This window comes from Nyctibius grandis (genome assembly GCF_013368605.1).
Source record: "Nyctibius grandis isolate bNycGra1 chromosome W unlocalized genomic scaffold, bNycGra1.pri SUPER_W_unloc_1, whole genome shotgun sequence".
Classification (NCBI taxonomy): Eukaryota; Metazoa; Chordata; class Aves; order Nyctibiiformes; family Nyctibiidae; genus Nyctibius; species Nyctibius grandis.
The window spans coordinates 8,593,644-8,611,479 of NW_027167472.1; the positions used below are offsets into that span (position 1 = coordinate 8,593,644).

At 46.5% G+C, this 17,836-nt stretch overlaps 1 protein-coding gene across 3 annotated transcripts in view; it reads right to left on the bottom strand.

Annotated features, from left to right (window-relative positions):
• The window catches only part of LOC137677108 (transportin-1-like), an 83,884-nt gene that overhangs the window by 39,844 nt on the left and 26,204 nt on the right, over positions 1-17,836 (bottom strand). For 2 of the 3 annotated variants that reach the window (XM_068424295.1, XM_068424296.1), the window contains exon 5: positions 14,026-14,097. The exons of the other annotated variant lie outside the window; for it this stretch is intronic. In XM_068424295.1, the coding sequence (XP_068280396.1) occupies positions 14,026-14,097 (72 nt within the window). The remainder of the gene's footprint in view (positions 1-14,025; positions 14,098-17,836) is intronic. 3 annotated transcript variants of the gene reach the window in all.

Below are 17,836 nucleotides of genomic sequence, written 5' to 3' on the forward strand. Positions count from 1 at the left end.
AGGCCTTGCATCCTCGATCTCAGAGTCTGTGCCTTCCTTGCCGCCCGCCGCAGTTCTCAATATTAGTTTATCTGCTCTGCACCATGCTCTTTTTTTTGGTCTACATGTTAAAGATTGGTGTTGGCTCTTCCAGTTTGCTGTGCTCTGTAGTGATTAGTGACGTTTTGCCTGGGAAATTTGTTATTAAAACACTGGCCTTGAGCTTAATCTGGTATTTGGGCTCTGTACTGAAGCCATTACTGTACTTCAGGTACCATCTCATGGGGACAATTAACAATTATACTTCTCCCTCTGAGGTTTTTTGTGGAGGAAATACAGAACGGCACCTTCACTACCTTCTTCTGTGATGTTTTCTCCCTTGTCACAATAACTTCTCAGTATTTTGAACATCCTTGGGTAGTTAAAATACTTCTATTGGTATTTCCTAGGAATATTACTTCAGTTTTGTCTAAGGTTAACAAGCAATTTAGTAATATGACCCAGGCTCCGTGAGAGTATGGTCATGGGTGGCATGGCATGTGGGAGAATATGGGCAGGTATCTAGAGAACTTCTCACCTCCAATGGTCTGGAACTTCACTCCCAAACAACTACAGCATCCTGATGAAGTGATAGAATATAAAAAAAAAAAGCCATGGCTATTCCAAAGAGGCACAACTTAGTGCACTGTGCTGGGCCCTGGCCAGCATCTACCAAACACTGCTCAATATTATGCAGCACCCTCAGGGAGAAGAGAGGGAAAACATACCAACAGACACTATAGCTAAACCAGACACTCTATCAGTCGCCCCTATAACTAAAAAGAAACAATGGAAACGGAAGTCAGCTCCTTTAGTAAGGGATGAAGAAGCTTCTCCTAAGAGGGAGCAGGAGGGAGAATAAGAGGCAGCCCGTTCTGCAGCAGAGCAGTCACAAGAACAGGAGGAAGAAGAGACTGAAATCATAAATCAGACAGAAACCACCCGATCCCTATCCCTAAGTGAGCTGCGAGATATGCTAAAAGATTTTAGCCATCAACCAGGCAAGCTAATTCTCAGTTGGTTTCTCCAATGCTGGGATATTGGGGCCAGTAGTCAGGAATTAGAGGGTAAGGAAGCCCGGCAGCTGGGATCCCTTGCTAAGGATAAGGCCATTGACAAAGGGATTGGAAAAAGAGCAGGAGTCAGTCTTTGGTGACGAATCCTGTCAAGTGTGAAGGACAGGTTGTTATAGAAATTGTTATAGAAATTTTCACACGATTAATGAAAAAGTTCTTATGAGTTAGAGAGACAAGAATCAATAGGGGTGAAATAGAATAGTGAATAGAATAATTAATATAAGTCTATCTGAATAAACACAGGTGGGCTTTCACAGTCCATGAATATTGTTCTCAAAGCTCCTTGTGTAACCCTGACCTAGGACTGAACAAATCATCAATCAAAGCTTAATGAGTAGCTAAGCAGGAGTAGGCCTAGAAGTATTACCTTCTGATGATTTTAGTAAAGGGGATGTATGGTTAACCTGTTCTTTACCTTCAAAGAAATATAGGACACTTAGAAATAAAAATTAGTATAGATAAGGTTTTAAATATAACTTTAGTTGTTTTTAAGGTTGAATGTTTAGGAGACACTGGCGGTGGGAACCGGACTCTGGTCAACCTGGATCAGGATGGGACGCTGATCACGGCAAGAACATCGAGGACGGGGTGTCGAGCGGAGTCGGAGCGGAACCAGAACATAAAGATCAGCTAAACAATGGAAAAGAATGGACTTTTGTGGACTCTTGACGAAGGAAGAAAGAGGAATTGAAATAGTTAGTGGATTATTAACAGAAGCTTATGAAATGTTTATGATGTAATTGATTATTAGTTTCTATATAAACCGACAGTGAATTTGAGTCAGGGACCATTCACTGCGGTGGTGGTCCAACTCTGAGTTGTTAATAAAACCAGCAAACCTAGAGACCCGGACTCTGCCAATTTTCTTTAACAAGGTATCCCTTCAAGGAAGAACTTGCAAATTCACGAAGCAAATGGACCACCATTGAGGGAGGTATCCAGTATCTGAGGGAATTAGCTGTGTTGGAGGTGATCTATAACAACCTGGGTGACGACCAGGCATCCAAAGACCCGGATGAAATCTGGTGCATGCAGTCCATGTGGCGAAAGTTTGTACGAAAGACTCTCCTCTTATGAGAAGAGGCTGAGAGAGCTGGGTCTGTTCAGCTTGGAGAAGACTGAGCGGGGATCTTATCAACACTTACAAATACCTTAAGGGTGGGTGTCAAGAGGAGGGGGCCAGACTCTTCTCCGTTGTGCCCAGTGACAGGACAAGGGGCAACGGGCACAAACTGAAACATGGGAAGTTCCATCTGAATATGAGGAGGAACTTCTTTACTGTGAGGGTGCCAGAGCCCTGGCACAGGCTGCCCAGGGAGGGGGGGAGTCTCCTTCTCTGGAGATATTCAAAACCTGCCTGGACACAACCCTGTGCAACGTGCTCTGGGTGACCCTGCTTTGGCAGGGGGTTGGACTAGATGATCTCCAGAGGCCCCTTCCAACCCCAACCAGTCTGGGATTCTGTGAAATGCACCGACATCATACACCCATACCCTGGGGATAATGAGCTGGATAGACACGGAGGCACCAACTATAGATGAACTGGCCAGACAACTCCAAGAATACGGAGATAATCTCACTTCCTCCATGTGGGCCTGTGCCTCGACTGTAGACAGACTGACCCAAAAAATGTCCGAGCAAGCCAAGAAGGGTAGGTCTTTCTCACGCACTCCAACCAACGCCTCAGCTATTAAGAGCCAGCCTTTTTCTGTTCAAGGGAGAGGGTACCAGTGGCGCACACCATGTGCAACCCTGTGGTTCTTCCTGCATGACCAGGGGGAGGACATGAGGAAGTGGATGGTGAACCTACCTGGACACTAGGAGCTCAGGTACAGGAACTGCAAGGAAAAACAACAGCCAAAAAGCATCTGTCCAGGAAAATTACTGCTCCAGTGTCTGTTGGGGAGAGCAGAAGGGCTGATTGTACTTTTGACCATGATGAAGGGACTTTTGTTTTGCAGTTACAAGAATCAACTAATGAAGACTCCGTCCAGGAATAGAGGGGCCCTGCCTCCGGCCAGGTGGAGGAAAGGGACAACCGGGTTTACTGGACTGTGTGGGTTCAATGGCCTGGCACATCAGTCCCATGGGAGTATAAAGCTCTAATGGACACTGGTGCATGGTGTACCCTAATGCCATCAAGCTATAAAGGGGCAGAACCCATCTGTATTTCTGGGGTGACAGGAGGATCCTGAGAACTGTCTGTGTTGGAGGCTGAGGTAAGCCTAACTGGGAATGAGTGGCAAAAGCATCCTATTGTGACTGGTCCGGAGGCTCCATGTATCCTTGGCACAGACTACCTCAGGAGAGGGTACTTCAAGGACCCAAAAGGGTACCGGTGGGCTTTTGGTATAGCTGCTTTGAGTACGGAGAAGATGAAGCAGCTGTTTAGCTTGCCTGGTCTCTCAGAGGACCCAGCTGTGGTGGGGTTGCTGCGGGTTAAAGAACAGCAGTTGCCAATTGCTACCATGACAGTGTACCAGCAACAATATCACACCAGTTGAGACTCCCTGGTTCCCATCCATAAGCTGATCCAGCGACTGAAGAGTCAAGGAGTGATCAGTAAGACTCAGTCACCCTTTAATAGTCCCATATGGCCAGTGCAAAAATCTAATGAAGAGTGGAGGCTGACAGTGGACTATCGAGGCCTGAACAAAGTCACACTGCCACTGAGTGCTGCCGTACTGGACATGCTAGAACTCCAATATGAACTGGAGTCAAAGGCTGCCAAATGGTATGCAACAATTGATATCGCCAACACGTTTCTCTCAATCCCTTTGGCAGCAGAGCGCAGGCCACAGTTTGTTTTCACGTGGAGGTGTATCCAGTACACCTGGAATCGACTGCCCCAGGGGTGGAAACACAGTCCTACTATTTGTCATGGATTGATACAGACTGCACTGGAACAAGGTGAAGCTCCCAAACACCTGCAATATATTGATGACATCATTGTGTGGGGCAACACAGCGGACGAAGTGTTTGAGAAGGGGAGAAGAATAATCCAGATTCTTGTAAAAGCTGGTTTTGCTACAAAACAAAGTAAGGTCAAGGGACCTGCACAGGAAAACCAGTTTTTAGGAATCAAGTGGCAAGATGGGCATTGTCATATCCCAATGGATGTGATCAATAAAATAACAGCCATGTCTCCACCAACTAACAAAAAGGAGACACAAGCTTTCTTAGGTGTTGTGGGGTTTTGGAGAATGCATATTCCAGGTTATAGTCTGATTGTAAGCCTTCTCTTTCGAGTGACCTGGAAGAACGACTTTGAACGAGGCCCTGAGCAGCAGCAAGCCTTTGAACAAATTAAACAGGAGATAGTTCGTGCAGTAGCACTTGGGCCAGTCTGGACAGGACAAGATGTGAAAAACATGCTTTACACCTCAGCCAGGGATAATGGCCTCACCTGGAGCCTCTAGTAGAAAGTGACTGGAGAGACTCGAGGTCAACCTCTAGGGTTTTGGAGCTGGGGATATAGGGGATCTGAAGCCCGTTACACTCCAACTGAAAAAGAAATATTAGCAGCATATGAAGGAATTCGAGCCGCTTCAGAAGTAGTTGGTACTGAAGCACAGCTCCTTTTGGCACCTCGATTGCCTATGCTTGGCTAGATGTTCAAAGGGAGAGTTCCCTCTATGCATCGTACAACTGATGCCACGTGGAGTAAGTGGGTCACGCTGATAACGCAACAGGCTCAAATGGGAAACCCCAACCGCCCAGGAATTCTGGAAGTGATCATGGACTGGCCAGAGGGCCGAAACTTCAGAGTGTCACCAGAGGAGGTGACTCGTGCTGAAGAGGGCCCTCTGTATAATAAATTACCAGAAAATGGAAAGCAATATGCCCTGTTTACAGATGGATCCTGTCGTATTGTGGGAAAACATTGAAGGTGGAAAGCTGCTGTGTGGAGCCCTACATGACAAGTCACAGAAACTGCTGAAGGAAAAGGTGAATCGAGTGAGTTTGCAGAGGTGAAAGCCATCCAGTTGGCTTTAGATATTGCTGAACAAGAAAAATGCCCAGTACTTTATACTGACTCATGGATGGTGGCAAATGCTCTATGGGGGTGGCTACAGCAATGGAAGCGGACCAACTGGCAGTGCAGAGGTAAACTCATCTGGGCTGCTGAATTATGGCAAGATATTGCTGCCCAGGTAGAGAACCTGGTCGTAGAAGTACGTCATGTAGGTGCTCACATACCCAAAAGTTGGGCCACTGAAGAACATCGAAACAATGAGAAGCTGGACCAGGCTACTAGAATTGAAATGGCTCAAGTAAATCACCAGGGCAGGTGACCCAAAATTGACCAATGAAGGTATTCCATCCCATACACGTCATTCTCAGTGTAAAGTGGGGGGATCACGAGGGTCTCGGCCCTTCTGCTATGGCCGGTGTCCAAAGAGGACTCTGTCCATTTTCCTGCTGCCCCCGATCCCGATCTGTGCATTCCTGAATCCAGTTCCCGTCCGTCGCTGGGCCCAGCCTGGGCCTTCCCGAAGCCTGCCCTGCAGTGCCGGGGGTGACGTGACCGACATCGGGGGAGCTCGATCTTGGTTTTGTATATATTTGGAAGAGCTAGAAGCCACTGTACAGCAGGAAGGTTATGATGTGGTTGCCATCACAGAAACGTGGTGGGATGACTCTCATGACTGGAGTGCTGCTATGGATGGCTATAAGCCCTTTAAGAGGGACAGGTGAAGCAGGAGAGGCGGTGGGGTAGCGCTGTATGTTAGGGAGTGCTTGGACTGTGTCGAAATTGAGGAAGATGGTGAGGATGAGAAGGTTGAATGTTTATGGGTGAAGATCAGGGGGAAGGTCAGCAGGGCAGACATTACAGTGGGAGTTTGTTATAGACCATCCAACCAGGATGAGCAGGAGGACGAGGCGTTTTACAAGCGGCTGTCAGAAGCCGCCCGGTCGCCGGCCCTTGCACTCGTGGGCGACTTCAACTTGCCGGATGTCTGCTGGAAATGCAAATGGCAGAGAGGAAGCAATCTAGGAGGTTCCTCGAATGTGTGGAGGACAACTTCCTCATGCAAGTGGTGAATGAGCCCACTAGAGGAGGGGCCCTGCTTGACCTGTTGTTTGTGAACAGAGAAGGACTAGTGGGAGATGTGAGGGCCGGTGGCCGTCTTGGGAATAGCGACCATGAAATGTTAGAGTTTTCGATTGTGGGGGAAGTAAGGAGGGGCAAGAGCAGAACTTCTGCCTTAGATTTCTGCTGGGCAGACTTTAGCCTGTTTAAGAGGTTGGTAGACAGAGTCCCTTGGGAGTCGGTCCTCAAGGGCAAAGGGGTCCAGGAAGGCTGGACGTGCTTTAAAAAGGAATTGCTAAATATTCAGGAGCAGGCTGTCCCGGTGTGTAGGAAGACAAGCCGTCGGGGAAAAAGACCGGCCTGGTTAAACAGAGAACTTAGGCTAGAACTTAAGGAGAAAAAGAGAGCCTACTTGCTCTGGAAGAAGGGTCGGGTAACTTGGGAGCTCTATAGGGATGTAGCCAGGTCGTGTAGGGAGAAGATTAGAAGGGCCAAAGCTCAATTAGAGCTTGATTTGGCTGCTACAGTCAAAGATAACAAAAAAAGCTTTTACAAATACATCAGCAGCAAAAGGAGGGTCAAGGAGAGCCTCCACCACTTGCTGAATGAGGAGGGTAGTGTAGTGTCAGGGGATGAGGAAAAGGCAGAGCTGCTCAATGCCTTCTTTGCCTCGGTCTTTAATGTCAGGACAGGTTGTCCTCAGGAGACTCGGCCCCCAGAGCCTGAAGTTAGGGTCGGGGGGCTGTGTGAACCCCCCGTAATCCAGGAGGAGACGGTTAGTGACCTGCTGTGCCAGTTGGACACCCACAAGGCTATGGGCCCGGATGGGATTCACCCCAGAGTAATGAAGGAACTGGCAAGTGAACTTGCCAAACCACTCTCGATTATCTACCAGCAGTCCTGGTTAACTGGAGAAGTTCCAGCTGACTGGAAATTAGCAAATGTAACGCCCATCTACAAGAAGGGCCGGAAGGATGATCCAGGGAACTATAGGCCTGTCAGCCTGACCTCGGTGCCAGGCAAGGTGATGGAACAGATCATCCTGAGTGCCATTACATGGCACATGCAGGACAATCGGGGCATCGGGGCCAGCCAACATGGATTCATGAAAGGCAGGTCCTGCTTGACCAACCTGGTCTCCTTCTATGACCAAGTGACCCGCTTAGTAGATGAGGGCAGGGCTGTGGATGTATCTATCTAGACTTCAGTAAGGCATTCGACACGGTCTCCCACAGCATCCTCCTAGACAAACTGGCTGCCCGGGGCTTGGATGGGTGGACTCTTCGATGGGTTAAAAACTGGCTGGATGGCCGAGCCCAGAGAGTGGTGGGGAATGGGGCAAAGTCCAACTGGCGGCCGGTCACTAGCGGTGTTCCCCAGGGCTCAGTTCTGGGGCCGGTGCTGTTCAATATCTTTATAGATGATCTAGATGTAGGGATTGAGTGCACCCTCAGTAAATTTGCAGATGACACCAAGATGGGTGGGAGTGTCGATCTGCTGGAGGGTAGGAAGGCCCTACAGAGGGATCTGGACAGGTTGGATAGATGGGCCGAGACCAACGGCATGAGGTTCAACAAGAACAAGTGCCGGGTCTTACACTTGGGCCACAACAACCCCATGCAGCGCTACAGGCTGGGGGAAGAGTGGTTAGAAAGCGGCCCGGCGGAAAGAGACCTGGGGGTGCTGATCGACAGCCGGCTAAACATGAGCCAGCAGTGTGCCCAGGTGGCCAAGAAGGCCAATGGCATCCTGGCCTCTATTAGGAACAGTGTAGCCAGCCGGTCTAGGGAAGTGATCGTCCCTCTGTACTCGGCACTGGTGAGGCCGCACCTTGAATCCTGTGTCCAGTTCTGGGCCCCGCACTTCAAGAGAGATGTTGAGGTGTTGGAGCGAGTCCAGAGGAGGGCGACCAAGCTGGTGAAGGGTCTGGAGGGTCTGACCTACGAGGAACGTCTGAGGGAGCTGGGGGTGTTAAGCATGGAGAAGAGGAGGCTCAGAGGTGACCTTGTTGCAGTCTACAACTACCTGAAGGGAGGTTGTAGCGCAGTGGGAGTCGGCCTCTTCTCCTGGGCAACTAGCGATAGGACAAGAGGACACAGCCTCAAGCTTCGCCAGAGGAGGGTCAGGTTGGACATTAGGAAGCATTTCTTCTCAGAAAGGGTCATTAGCCATTGGAACGGGCTGCCCAGGGAGGTGGTGGAGTCACCATCTCTGGATGTGTTTAAGAAAAGCCTGGACATGGCACTTAGTGCCATGGTCTAGTTGACATGGTGGTGTCAGGGCAATGGTTGGACTCGATGATCCCTGAGGTCTCTTCCAACCTGATTGATGCTGTGATTCTGTGAGTATCTTTCCTGAAGGCAACGTAAAGAGCCATATAAAAAAAGTGTCTTGATCCCGTAGTCAAGATACCAAATGCTAACATCAATAACTGGCTAAGCATTAGTGCTGCTTTTGCAAAGCATTTTAAACTCCTTTCTCTTCCTTTTATAATGACATAATTCTCACTCTTCAGAGCCACATTTTACTCAGCTGTGCCTTCTGCTTTCAAGAGATATTCATGTGCAACAGTATCATGACAGAGTCATAAATTTCAATAATGACTGCAGCTCAGTATAGGCAGCTTATAACAGCTTACAGCCCTGCAGCACTGGATTGGGCAACACCATTCCTTCCTAGTGAGGTTGTCTGCTTCATCTGAAGTGGCACACACTGTACATGTTATTAGGGCCTGGATCGTGGAAGAACTATAGAGAGAACATACGAGTACACTATTATGTAAGAGCATGAGACAGCAAGAAAGCATAAGGATATGGCTTGCTTAGGCTCATAGCAAGTATCCAATAAGAACAGTAGAAGTGGCGCGCAGACAGAGTGTGCACAGTGCTTGCAGCCAATAGCTTAAGGCATGTCCGAGAGATAAGAAAGTATGTATGTTATAAAAGAGCTGTGTTAACTACAATAAAGTGGACTATTAGAGCATCATATTGGTGTGCTGTAGTCCGTTCCTCGCATGGACCCCAACACATGTGAGTACAGATTCAACAGTACAAATTTTTATTTTTGTATCTCCAAGGAAAAAAGTATTTATGTAACTTCAAGTGATCAGGATAGATGTTCTTCTCTGAACCAAAATATCTACTACTGATCAGAGGCAATTCTGACTGGCAAGCTTTAAGTCTCAGGAGTTTTAAGCATTCCAAAATGGCAGGCACTCACAGTTTCCCCTCATTTTCTTCCCTCCCCAAGGAAGAGAGATTGATGAAGTCTTAGGTAGAAACTGAAAAATAAAGAGACTGAAGATGGATTTCAAATGACTCTGAAGAGCAGCACAGTTACACACCAAAGCTTCTTAGATATAGTCTTATTTTCACTGGTACTCTGAGTAGCAGAGGATCAGTCACTTTGCTCCTAGTAAACAGTCTTGTGTAGCCAAATACTAGAAAAAAGTTAAATTTCTAAAACAATAATAAGAGATGAAATTGTATAAAGGCATATTGAATTAAAAGCAGGTACACATTCTTTTTTTTCTTATTGTAGCTTGAAGAACACCTCCACTAATGCCAAAACTCTACTCTGCCATTTGTTAGAGTGCAACCTACTATTGCTAACTGAAAATCTGGTTATAGCATAGAGAAAAGTTGGCCAGAAAAAGAAAAAAAAAGAAAAAGAAACAAACAAAACAAAAAAAACAAAAGACCACACTGAGTACAGGCTTAGGAAATAAAAATGAGAGAAGGTTTTTGTCTTGATGAATTAATTGTGCATTATAGGGGAGGAAGCCTTACTGGGAAGGAAGCATACCAGTTAGAGAAACAAAGTAGTCCGTCTTTATAACAAGACCTATACATGCATGCCAACACACAACTTTCTTTTAAGCTATACCTATAGGATGTAGACAGGAGAAACTTCCAACGTACAGCACCCTATACAACACCAGTGTTGGTAGGTGTCCTGTATCTCATGCTTCCCAGTATGCTTAGCAGTCTGAACAGTATTCTTAATTACTAAATTTGATAACACTGCCTCATTTCATGAATCCTTGTGTTCCAACAGCTATTCATATGACAGATTGTCACATTTTAATATATAACATTCACCTTTGATCTATTCAGAGTGACCAAACTTCTATTCATCTGACCATGTCATTTCTTCAGATAAGAGTAATTACTCTAACTCCTAATTCATTTATTGCCAAATGCCGTCTAAGCAACTTACATTGGGAAGCTCATCATTTCCTTTCCCTATACACTTGACTTAGTGTTAATGTACTTATCGTGTCCCATCGTCCTCGTCCTGCCCACCCCGTCCCCCCCACCATACAAATACCAAAGAGAGATGACACTACTTTTTAGATGTTCTCAAACTGCAACAATAACCTGCGTTCATTACATAGTTTGGGATCTTGTAGGGAGTCATACTATCACTACAGTGATTTTCCATTTCTTATTACGGATTCTTCTGCTTTTGATAGAATTCTAGCACTGATTTAACTGCAGGACCAGGAGGCGATACATAAAATGGCATTAGAGAGAAAAAGAGCTGAGACAACCAGTTTGTGGGTATATGATAGACAAGCTGAAAGCAGGAGTGAAACCAGAGGATTAGTTCTTTAAACCTTTTGTGGTTTTGCAAGCCTGTAGAGATGTACAGATTTTGGCATTCTGATTGACCTGTGGTCATTATTAGTTAGAATGGAAAAACTTGCATAACTAACCAAACTAATTGTTGGTCAGCTGTTCAACACCTTTCCCATGTTCTCCACAGCTCAGTTTTATTTACAATGCTGTCTTCAGAAGCATAGCTGTTGATACTTATTATTCAATAAATATGCAACACAGCATCAGCAGAACATTTCCAGCTTTGTTTCGGTGTCTTACAGACATTCCTAAATTTAGGCAGTTGTGTCAAATAATTTTCCATGACTCACATGAATCAATTGAGCACTGATTAATTTCAGACTAGCCACTACATTTCAAGGTCATTTTTATATTCAGATATACCAAATGTTTTGAAACATCCTCATTCTTCCTTCTGGCGTGATAGTAAACCCTACCAGTTTAAGCTGAAAATGTTATACAAAATGACAGTTTTGCTTTAAAAAGTTTCACCCCAACATTTAAATTTGCCAATATCGCAAGAATAACAGGGCAAAATATGAGCCATGCTCACAATCATTATATCACAATCTGTGAATGGATAAACACTATCCTCATCCCAGTTGCCCAGTTCTTTTAGCAATCCAGGAAGTTACATTCCAAGGAAGAGAGGATGAAAAGGCACAGTGAAACAAACGCTAGGCTCAAGCACCTCAGAACTGCACTGAATCAAGTACTGCTTGGTGGACAGAAGCGCATTTAGAAATCACACTAGCAACACCTTCCCTTTCTCTAGGGAAACACCACACAGGGATGCTTGGTACTGGCATTTTAAGTACACTTAGATCTGACATGAGAAACAACAAAGCAAACATCACTGAGTAGGAGAGTTTGACTTAACAAAAGTATACAAAGAAATACCCCTTGCAGCAGACTATGTTCAGCTCTTAAGTTACACTAAGGGAAGGCTTCAAAGAGCTGGCTAAATACCTCCAACTTATGGAAGAAAAAAAAAAAAAACCCAAACCAAAAAAAAACACCACCTTTATCATGGGGCCAAAAGAGACCTTACCCTGTTCAGACTACCTGAACTTCAGAAAGTGGCACAGCAAACAAAACCAAACAAAAAGTCTGATAACCTTAGGAATCAAAGGAAAGCCTGAAAACTTGTTCTTTCTGTCTACAAGTCACTTGAGAGAAAACATATTTCAAAACTCACCCCCAAAATGACTTTGCTTACAGTGAACAGCACCTTTGAAGAACCTAAACCAATATGATTAAATACATGAAGGCACTAGGCTAGTAAACAGGTACTATGATCAAGAACCTTGTTATTGTACCTGTTCTTTTTCAATGCTTTCCTTTTATGGGCTTCAGGGATAGGGAAAGAGATAATGGAGTTCCCATACTCCAATCATTCTGGATGCTCAGAATAAGGAGTTTCTTGAAAGTATTCCTGAAGCATTGAATCACATAAAACAATCCACTGGCTAACTTCAAACTTTCTTTCAAAACTCTTAAATGAAAAAATAAAAATAACAATCTGTCACTTCTCACACGTGGTATGTATGCCACAGAACTACTTAGGAGAAGCATTTTCCTTAAATCCACATTACAATATCTATACAAGAAGCACGGAAAGGAAGAATTAGCCATCATAAGGGAGGGAAACCATGGAATTTTTAGTGGTCTGATCTGACAAAATTCATTATCTCATAACTTGGTTTCCCTTAAGATATTTATGCACCTCAATTACTTTATGCATTGATTACTAAAACTCAGGCTTAATTTCTTTTTGTAATTCTTAACATATCTGAATTTAAGGGAAAAAATGTTTCACTGTTGTTTAAGTAGGACACTACATATGTTATGCAGCATTTTAAACTGTAAGGGTACATTAATCCGACTTGACTTCTAAATTGTAATCCAATCAGATTCACTCCTTGGCAGTTATTTTAGTCTATTTAATAATGACATCATGTGGGATATGCTGGTAGTGGGGGGGGGCAGGGCGTGGTAATAGTGGGGTATTTGTTTCAGTTAAACAGTTAAAGCTGCTGAACCACTTATCAGGATTAATCCTGCTTGTCAAAAATACCTTCCTGAAACTGGAAGCTGGTTAATCAACACCTGACCTCACACAATGGTCTTTTTCTTGCTCAGCTTCAAAGATCTTTCAACACCAACATACCAAGAAAGTTCATAGTGGAATGGACTCATGAAAACTGCTGTCCAGATCAAATTTAAATTCCAACACTCATCAGAAAACATTCACATCAAACTCACAAGACTGCTTTGGATCCCAGTAATAGTTTATAAAAAGCCATTTCAAATTCTGCTTGCAGAGCTAGATGAATTGTTAGTGTCATTATTACCAGAAAATAAATTACCATCTGTAGTGACTTCTATTGAAACAAAAACTTAGGGGAGGATGGGGACAGGATCTTCCTCCATGGTAATATTTTATGTCAAAGTAAGGGACTCTGAATGACTAAGTCATCATATGAACAAGATCAAAAGTTGCAGAGACACTGCTCTATCTTCAATTGGTTGTAAAAATCCAAAGCATTTTGGAAATAAACTTAAAAGACCATCCTTAAAGGCAGTACTTGAGCAGTGTTCTCAATCCCAGCTCATTCACCTTCAAACTAAAAGTTTATCTCAAGGATTCTGATCCTTGAATGTGATAGCCTCACACCAGACCCATGCTCAATCCACTGAGATAGCACTCTAGTAACACAAAAGACTAGAGTTCCCACATTAGGATTGGGTGAAGAATCAGTCACTAATCCAAGATCAGGATCACAAGGACTTTGTATAGCTGCAACAGGATAGATAACTATGGCTATATGGGCCAGCAGAAAGTGACCAGGAACATTATGCATTTGTCTCAAAATATGTTCACGTTAGCCTAGGTCCTGCCAAGAGCCCAGCAACACTTCTAAAGGGCAATGGAAAAGAAGCCAAACTCAAAACTTTACAGAAACTGTGTGCAAACTAACCATGTCCTCTCTCTCTTGTCTAAGAATGATAAAAGGTAGATTTGATAAAGGACACATGTTTTGGCAATAATGATAGACAGTCTGAATCTTAACTAGAATAGATCCTCTCATCAGTAGTTCTGTTCTTTTTTCACCACAGAGAGGCATTAAGTATGTCATATCTTACCTAAGAAATGGTAAGCTTTGACACCACTTCTGTTCTTGCAATTTTCATATAAAACATTCATCAACATAAAGACCATATAAGGCTAAGTAGAATGCCGCATTAATTCTGACACCATATAAAGACAACTTACTTTTTTGCTCTCTCAGAGGTGTGAATACCACATTCAATGAAAGGATATAGGCAGAAACATAGCAGGAATAGTCTGCAGAGATTAACGATAAACTAAATTGAGGCTTTGTAGAGTTCAATAGAGAAATGTTACCAGGAAGAACACAGTACTCTCTGCTGATGCAAGCAGATAGCATCACCTCACTGTATGCTGATACAACCTTGTATCAACAAAATATTATAGCAACATTATGACAGAGTCATCACACCCAAAACTCCCTAGCTAACAAGTTGAATTTCTGAAGATTGGAGAGTATCCTTGGTGAATGACAATGGCCATCATCTTTTCATAGAATCATAGAATGGTTTGGGTTGGAAGGGACCTTAAAGCCCATCTAGTTCCAATCCCTTGCCACAGGCAGGGACACCTTCCACCAGACCAGGTTGCTCCAAGCCCCATCCAACCTGGCCTTGAACACTGCCAGGGAGGGGGCAGCCACAACCTCTCTGGGCAACCTGGGCCAGGGTCTCACCACCCTCACAGCAAAGAATTTCTTCCTCATATCTCATCTCAATCTCCCCTCTTTCAGTTTAAAACCGTTCCCCCTCGTCCTGTCACTACTTGCCCTTGTAAAAAGTCCCTCTCCAGCTTTCCTGTAGCCCCTTCAGGCACTGGAAGGTGCTAGAAGGTCTCCCCGGAGCCTTCTCTTCTCCAGGCTGAACAGCCCCAACTCTCTCAGCCTCTCTCCATAGCAGAGGTGCTCCAGCCCTCTGATCACCTTCGTGGCCCTCCTCTGGACTCGCTCCAACAGGTCCATGTCCTTCTTATGTTGGAAGCCCCAGAGCTGGACGCAGCACTGCAGGGGGGGTCTCACGAGAGCGGAGTAAAGGGGCAGAATCACCTCCCTCGCCCTGCTGGCCACGCTGCTTTTGATGCAGCCCAGGATACGATGGGTCTTCTGGGCTGCAAGCGCACAATGCTGGCTCATGTTGAGCTTCTCGTCAACCATCACCCCCAAGTCCTTCTCCTCAGGGCTGCTCTCAATCCATTCTCCACCCAGCCTGTATTTGTGCTTGGGATTGCCCCAACCCACATGCAGGACCTTGCACTTGGCCTTGTTGAACTTCATGTGGTTTGCACAGGCCCAGCTCTCAAGCCTGTCAAGGTCCCTCTGGATGGCATCCCTTCCCTCCAGCGTGTCGACCACACCGCACAGCTTGGTGTCATCCCAAACTTGCCGAGGGCGCACTCAATCCCACTGTCCATGTTGCCGACAAAGATGTTCAACAGGACCAGTCCCAATACCGACCCCTGAGGAACGCCACTCGTCACTGGTCTCCACTTGGACATTGAGCCGTTGACCGTAACTCTTTGAGTGTGACCATCCAGCCAATTCTTTATCCACCGAGTGGTCCATCCGTCAAGTCCATGTCTCTCCAATTTAGAGACAAGGATGTCATGCGGGACAGCGTCAAGTGCTTTGCACAAGTCCAGGTAGATGACATCAGTCGCTCTTATCCACCAATGCTGTAACCCCATCATAAAAGGCCACCAAATTGTCAGCCATGATTTGCCCTTAGAGAAGCCATGTTGGCTGTCACCAATCACCTTCTTGATTTCCATGTGCTTCAGTATAGTTTCCAGGAGGATCTGCTCCATGATCTTGCCAGGCACAGAGGTGAGACTGACTGGCCTGTAGTTCCCCGGGACTTCCTTTTTCCCCTTCTTGAAGATGGGGGTTATGTTTCCCCTTTTCCAGTCAGTGGGAACTTCCCCAGACTGCCACGACTTCTCAAAAATGATGGATAGAGGCTTAGCAACTTCATCCGTCAGTTCCCTCAGGACCCGTGGATGCACCTCATCAGGTCCCATGGACTTGTGCACCTTCAGGTTCCTTAGATGGTCTCGAACCTGATCTTCTCCTACAGTGGGCGGTTCTTCATCCTTCCAGTCCCTGCCTCTGCCTTCTGCGTCTTGGGTGGTGAGGCTAGAGCACTTGCCGGTGAAGACTGAGGCAAAGAAGTCATTGAGCACCTCAGCCTTCTCCATATCCCGGGTAACCAGGTCTCCCGTTTCCTTCCGGAGAGGGCCCACCTTTTCCCTAGTCTTCCTTTTATCACTGACATACCTGTCGAAGCATTTCTTGTTGCCCTTGACCTCCCTGGCCAGATTTAATTCTATCAGGGCTTTAGCTTTCCTAACCTGGTCCCTGGCTGCTCGGCCAATTTCCCTGTATTCCTCCCAGGCTACCTGCCCTTGCTTCCACCCTCTGTAGGCTTCCTTCTTGTGCCTGAGTTTATCCAGGAGCTCCTTGTTCATCCATGCAGGCCTCCTGGCGTTTATTGCCTGCCTCCCTCTTGGTTGGGATGCATCGCTCCTGAGCCTGGAGGAGGTGGTCCTTGAATACTAACCAGCTTTCTTGGGCCCCTCTTCCCTCCAGGGCTTTATCCCAAGGGACTCTCCCAAGCAGGTCCCTGAAGAGGCCAAAGTCTGCTCTCCTCAAGTCCAGGGTGGTGAGCTTGCTGCGTGCCCTCCTTGCTGCCCTAAGGATCTTGAACTCCACCATTTCATGGTCACTGCAGCCAAGGCTGCCCTTGAGCTTCATGTCCCCCACCAGCCCCTCCTTGTTGGTGAGAACAAGGTCCAGCATGGCACCTCTCCTCGTCGGCTCCTCTGTCACCTGGAGAAGGAAGTTGTCATCCACGCATTCCAGGAACCTCTTGGATTGCTTGTGCCCAGCTGCGTTGTCCTTCCAACAGATATCGGGGTGGTTGAAGTCCCCCATGAGGACCAGGGCCTGTGAACATGAGGCTACTCCTACATGTCTGTAGAGGGACTCATCTGCTTGGTCTTCCTGGTCAGGTGGCCTGTAGCAGACCCCCACTATAATGTCTCCTGTCCCTGCCTTCCCTTTAATCCTGACCCATAAGCTCTCAGTCGGCTCCTCCTCCATCCCCAGGCAGAGCTCCATGCACTCAAACTGGTCATTGACATAGAGGGCAACACCCCCTCCTCGTCTCCCCTGCCTGTCCTTCCTAAAAAGCCTGTATCCCTCCATTCCAAGGCTCCAGTCATCAGAGCCATCCCACCATGTCTCTGTGATGCCAATAAGGTCGTAGCCTTGCAGACATGCGCACGTCTCGAGCTCCTCTTGTTTGTTCCCCGTGCTCCGTGCGTTTGCATAGAGGCATTTCAGTTGGGCCCCGCACAAAGCTGCCTTGCAGCCTGAAATTCCTATCCGTGGCTCTTCTGGCACTCTCCTGCCAACCTGCCATCCTTCTCCAGTCTCTGGGCACCTATTACTGGCCCTGGCATCGGACTGGCTGAATTGGGATGGACTGAGGTTCCCCTCCCCCGGCAACTCTAGTTTAAAGCCCTCTTTCCCAGCTTGGCTAGCCTATGACCCAAGACACTCTTCCCCTTCTCTGACAGATGGACCCCGTCGGCTGCCAGAAGACCGGGTTTCTCAAAACGAGTCCCGTGGTCTAAGTAGCCAAACCCCTGGCTGTGGCACCAGTCCTGTAGCCATGTGTTGATTTGCCTAATCTGACTGTCCCTTTTAGTCCCCTTCCCTTTGACCAGGAGGATCGATGAGAAAACTACCTGGGCCCCAGAGTCCTTTACCGCTGCTCCCAGGGCTCTGTAGTCCTCCTTGCTACGTCTCAGACTGCTCCTGGCTGTATCACTGGTGCCCACGTGAAACGGCAGCAGCGGGTAATAGTCCGAGGGCTGTACCAGGCTCGGCAGTCTCTCCGTGCCGTCCCTGATGCGAGCCCCCGGTAGGCAGCACACCTCTCTAGAGAGCGCATAATTTAGTGGACAGCAGATCCAC